Source organism: Amborella trichopoda, chromosome 2 (assembly GCF_054954075.1).
Source record: "Amborella trichopoda isolate Santa Cruz 75 chromosome 2, AtrichopodaSantaCruz75HAP2 v2.0, whole genome shotgun sequence".
In the NCBI taxonomy this organism is placed as follows: domain Eukaryota; kingdom Viridiplantae; phylum Streptophyta; class Magnoliopsida; order Amborellales; family Amborellaceae; genus Amborella; species Amborella trichopoda.
The window spans coordinates 52,903,519-52,909,518 of record NC_142337.1 but is presented as its reverse complement, the minus strand read 5'-3'; the positions used below and the strand labels follow the sequence as shown (position 1 = coordinate 52,909,518).

Here is a 6,000-nt window from a genome sequence, read left to right as displayed (position 1 = left end):
AGAGGCTAATAAACATATTTAAGGAGTATGAAGTTGCAACAAATGATAGATAGCTTGTAACAAATAAATAAATTAGAACAAAATGTCACAACTAAACAAGAAGTTGAGAACACAAACAACAATAACATGCACCAAAAATAACCTTAAAATTCTCATATTCATCACAAATTTTTTTTTTTTATAAAAATAAAATATAACATTAAAACCAATCCAACAAGCTCACAAAAAATATATAACATTAAAAAGAAAGAAATATTTTTTTCTCATATTAGTCAAAAAAAAAATATTTTTGTAAAATAAATAAATAACATAAAAAACGATCGAAAAAGCTCACCAAAAATATATAAATTTTTTTTAAAAATAGAATATATTCTTTTTTTCTCATATTCATCACAAAGAACATATTTTTATAAAAACAAAACTTAATTTTATTAAAAAACAAATTTTTTTTAAGAACCCTAAAATCGAGCCAAAGAACGCATAAACTTTAGAGTCAAAATCAACCCCAAATCTTTCATTTTTTGAACAAATTGACATGGGGATATGATAGATACTTTAATTAAGATTCAAATGCCTCAAATTTCATGAAGATTCATCTGCTCTTGAGATCTTTATTGAAAAAATTGCGGATTTTCACTTCATGAAAATTTCAGGAAAAAAACTCAGCAAAAAAAATTGATATAAAAACATTTAATCAATAGTAAATCAAAATAACTAGTTTATTTGATACATGAGGCCTTTATGATCAAACTTCAGTGATCAATTTGATAAAAATCGATGAATTGATCGATCAGAAATCAATTTGTTTGGATAAAAAACAATTCTTCAAGCATTAATACTTCGGGCCCAAAAAAACCTCAAATCTTCATCGTTTTTGAAAATTTGAAATATGTGAACGTTGAATCCTTTAACAATTAATCAAAGTCCTCCATTTTTAAGAAACTCTATGAGGTATTGAAGCTGCATTTGATAGAATGGCGGAAATTTCTAATTTTCAAAAATCCCCATATCAATCTGCCAAGAACTCCTTGTTTTTGGAATTTTGATTCAATAATTGATGATTTATAAAAACTTTCCGGTGTATAACATCAATAGGTGATCGGAAAAAACAAAAAATATGTAAAAAAAAGCTGCAAAATCTTGTTCGGTGAAAATAATGGGCGTGTATCAAATAACGGCTGTTATTTGATGCGTTGAAAATGCCGTTATATCGAGTGTTAAAACAGTAAACCAGGTGGTGCCGATTTTTTTTTGAAGAGTGCCATCTTATGAGGTGTGCCATAAAACCGGCCCTAACCAGACTCGCCTCCCCACCGGTAGCGATCTAACCGGCCGGTTTTACAAGCATTGTTGGAGATAGAGCGAGTTAACTCACAAACAAAATGGGTGTGCTCGCTTTTTAAGGGGCTGCAATCAGCTGCTTAATATTGAAAATACCAGACACCAAAGCACCTTGCCCGAATAGCTATTTGGTTCTAAAACTACTGGATAAATGAGTTATTTATTGTCATTGTCAATTGGCAATTTAAAAAAAAAAAATATTATTAAAGAAGCGGTGCTCCTCAACATAAAAAAAAAAGGAAAATATCTCTTAATCTCTTATTTTAACTTTCATATCTCATGAGTAACAAGAATTGAAAATATTATTTGTAAGTAAAACATCTTCATCTTTTTTATTTTACAACTCCTGGACCTTTTTGACCATTCATTTTTATCCAAACAAATATTAAAATGATATTCTATTTAAACTTCAACTCTCTCTCTCTAAAACTCCATCCCTCTCTTTTCGCTTCTTGGTGAGTTTATCAGTTTAAGGAGTTTAACTTGAGCTCAAACATTGCACACATTTTTATTTGTGAGAGAGAGATGAAGTTTTAGAGAGAAATAAGGAGTTTGGGTTATAGAGAGAGATGAAGTTTTAGAGAGAGAGAGAATTTTAAGAAAGAGAGATGATGATGTGAGAGAGAGATGAGATGAAGTTTGAGTTTTAAAAAAAGAAATGATGATGTAAATAAAAGATGGAGTTTGATAGAGAGAGAGGATCGTCTCGTACATTATTGAGGTCAATAGTAGATTGTTAAAAGGGTTGAAAGACAAAAAAAGTTTGGAGTGTTTTTTTGCTTTCAAATAATGTTTTTAATTTTTGATTATTATATAGAAATATAAAAAAAGAAAGAAAGAAAAAAAACACTATAGGTCTCGTGGTATACGGATGCAATAGGTCTCGTACGCAAGGTTTTTCAAACCGTTGGAATTCAAAGAGCCTCTCTAAATATCCTCTGGTTATAGTGCTCACCCTTTGACGAGAGAGAACCCGAATCAAAGAAGCTTTTCATATCCGGTTCAGGCCCAAGAGAAAGGAATCATGCCTATAATTTTCTTCTTCTACTTCCAAAAGATGCAAATATTATATCCCTCTCTGCGTATTTCTCTCCCCTTCCTCGCGATTCTTCCTGTAACTAAAACCCTCCTTTTAGATCATCCTCATTTTCAGGCTGTGCAGCATCCTAGAGAACTCTGGGTTCTGCATTTTCAGTCTCTGCAAGTTCTTTGATCCACGCTCTACAATGGAGGAATATCGGGCTACTCTTTTGCTCCAGAAGCAGCTCAAAGGTCAGCGAATTGATTCCATATCTGCCTTATATTATGATGCGTTAATGGTGCTTTTTGCTTGGTAATAAAGGATTTCTTTGGATAAGGACTTGATCTTTTTCCATAACTGTGTTTCCTTGTCTTTGATCAGTGAATTGTTCCTGTTTCAGCATTTTACTGGTTCTATCAGTGCATTCTCTTTATATCTGAGAACAATGTCAGATTAATTGTTTTGTCAGCATTTTACTGGTTATATCAGTGCCTTCTCTTTATATCTGAGAAGTATGTTAGATAAGGGCTTGATCTTGCTCGAATTTTACTGGAACGCTTATTTTTTTGATTTTGAATCGAAAGATTAGATTTGATCTTTAGTTTTTTTTTTTTTTTTTAACTGGTTAACTTTGATCATTAGCTTTTTTGCTGAACTTGTGCTTCTATGGTTTTAAATGGCGAAATTGCAATGGATTAGGGGTTGAACTTTTCTGCATTATCAGTTTACATCGAATTTGGTGGATTTGGGCACTATATATAGCGTTCTGGATCCGTGCTTTTCTATTTTATTTTTCATCGTAAATATATTGATTGTGATGTGATGAAGGTCTAACAGGATGGAAGATGAAGAAGGAAAGGTGCTTAGGGGAAGACCATGAGAAGGGAAAGATTTCTCTCTCTCTGTCTCTCTCTCTCTCTGTTCGGGTAGGATAGAGATAACGTGATTTACTTTGTGCAACAGGTTGGGGTGTGTAGGTAAGTCGGGTGGTCGCCTATGGAATAAGACTAGAAGCCAAAATTTTTAGGAAAGGAGGGCTGTATAAATAGATGGCCACAAAGTTTTATTGTCTCAGTTTTTATTTAGATCATCTAAATTACAATGTTTTGTAAAGAGATTTTCTCTCTCTAAGTTTACTCAGTAAAGTCTTTTGTTCTCCCTTCTCTTTCTAGCCTTTGCTCTATATTCTTGCTTTCATATGCATGCTCTGCATCTTATTTTTTTTTTTTTTTGAATGTTCTTATGCATGCTCTGCATCAAAGTTGTATCAGAGCAAGTTCCATCCTTGGGATTGTGTTCAATCATTGTGTTCTTAGTCAAAATCTAGTCCTAAATATGGGGGACTTGAATGATCGGGGAGTATGATTAGAAGTTTTGGGTTTCATCGTAAGATGTCCAAAACCTTATTGGATTTGCTTACTAGCATAGACAATTTCTTTTGTTGGAAGGATCTAAGGATTGCAAAGTGATGATGGGAGGGTCGGTAGTCAATTTGGTGCCTACTATTGTGAATTAAGGGAGAGTGTTAGGGAGGACAAGATTCATACTTGCACTTTAATATCAAGTTGAAGGAATTGGTTTTCTCACAGTCGACTATGAGCGAACGTTGTTTTAACCTTTCCAACTGCTTCATAAAGGACTTACAAGTTTGGAGTAACCAAGTTGAAGGAATGTTTTCTTCCAATCGACTACAAGCAAATGTTTTTTTATTTCAATCCACTTCGCCAAGGAATTAAAAGAGTGGAATACAAATAAGAGTTCTATGTCTGAGCCATCACAGTGTACAACTAGAATATGAGAACAACATGTGTCCCGCTAATTATAAGGTTTGCAAACTCAAATCCAAGGTGATTAAGTGGCTGTTCAGATATGGCTGTTTGATGAAGCATATCGGCTAGTCCTGAAGGTGGAAGAAAAATGGAAGAGGGCAGGGTATTGACAATATGCCCTAGTTTGTAGGTTTGCCTTGAGGAACAAAAGCAGGTTCAAGTGCTGATGACACTAACTAGACAAAGGGACGTTTAACCACTGATTTGGGTGGATGTCAACGAGATGGGAAGCCTATAAAGTATTTTTGTTGTGGGAAAATGGGCCACTTTCCCTTTGAATTTTGACAAAAGGCATTTGAATATGATTAAGGACAATGATGATGGAGACTTTGACGATATTGGTTATCCACCTTATGATGATCTACTCTGATAAAGACGAGGAGAGCATGATTCTAAATACAGAAGTCGGCGAGTCTTGAGTTGTTCGAAGATTGAGGAGTCACCAAAGCAAGGGTAGGGGGATTGGCTATAGAAGAATATTTTAGGGGGATTGTTTATAGAAGAATATTTTATGTAACGTTACAACTAAGGTGGAGCTGCATCTTGAACTATTTGAGACTGTGTGGTTCAAGCTAGGTAATGAAGTCCCTATTAGATGCTTGGTTAAGTTTTCCGTTCAGGATTCGGTGCGGTTTGATGTTGTCTCCATGGATACATGTCATCTTCTTCTTGGGAATCCCTTGTTATATAACCAGGACATTGTCCACCACACAAAAGCCTTATGCCTATGCTTTGTAAATAATGGGAGAAGATAAGCTTAAACCCCATGAAAGATGACATGGCATCATGACATATAAGGAGAAATCAACAAGTGTCTTACCTGTTCGACACTTCTTAGAGTAAGGTAGAGACACTGGGATGATTTTTGCCTTCGTTGGGGAATCATAATCCAAAGAGTTAGCTCTTTGGAAGGACATCCAAGATCCATTTGAGATATTCTTGGCCATTTCAAGGACTTAATCCTTGAGGGCGCTCCCTAATGAGTTTCCACATATGAGCGACATCCAATATGTAATTGATTTGATGACTAAGCTGGCTTTCCTAACCAAGCTGCTTATAGCATAGTTATTCGGAGTGGGAGTGGGAGTGGGAGCAAGAGCTTGGGATCAACACTTGGCTAAAGTTCCCTACCCTTGGAGTGCTAGGGAGTGATGCTTAAGGAGCGACATGGGAGCGATCTCGCTATATAAACTACAAGTATATGGGAACGCAAGGGGAGCACCCCATATACACACACACACACAGTTTAATTGTTTAGGACCTCAACCTTGTACAAAGTTTACAAACCATACCCTTTAAAAGTAAAAGTACGAACTATCCATACTTTAGCATTATCGAAATGCTTAACGCATGCGAACACTTTATTGCTAGAAAGTCCCTTAAAAAAACGTGAGAAAAAATGAGAATGCAAGATCTTAAACATAGATTTCTTATTAAGTCACTAGGGCCTTTCGTCTTGGTTGCTTTAGTGCATATTACATGGAGGCATCCAAAAGGATTAAAGGAAACCGAAAAAAACAGCACAACGCCAAGAGAGTGATGAACCCAATTTGTCCATCTTTATCTCATCACATTCTTTTTCAAAAAAAAAAAAAAGACATGGTCACACTTCATTCAATTCCTCTTTCTCTTTGCTGTTGAACCTGATCGAGCAGCTCGTAGTCTTTCTGCCACAAAAGTTGCTTGGCATGGATTGGATACAAGCTGACATGGCTGACTAGTGGAAGGGGCATCAACACTAACACATGTAGGAGCTGTTGCATTAGATGGATGGTCTGTAGGTACTCTCGCGGTAGGTAAAAAGCTTAC

General features: G+C 35.3%; 1 protein-coding gene across 8 annotated transcripts in view; it reads left to right on the top strand.

The window, feature by feature from the left end:
- The first annotated feature begins 2,098 nt into the window (after window positions 1–2,098).
- The window catches only part of LOC18431516 (ubiquitin-conjugating enzyme E2 13), a 48,369-nt gene continuing 44,467 nt past the window's right edge, over window positions 2,099–6,000 (top strand). For 7 of the 8 annotated variants that reach the window (XM_088858537.1, XM_088858535.1, XM_011624010.3 and 4 more), the window contains exon 1: window positions 2,110–2,613. In XM_088858537.1, the coding sequence (XP_088714663.1) occupies window positions 2,568–2,613 (46 nt within the window). In that variant the 5' untranslated portion in view covers window positions 2,110–2,567. Of the gene's footprint in view, window positions 2,614–6,000 lie in introns of all 8 variants that reach the window. The other variant, XR_016049585.1, reaches the window with a different exon arrangement.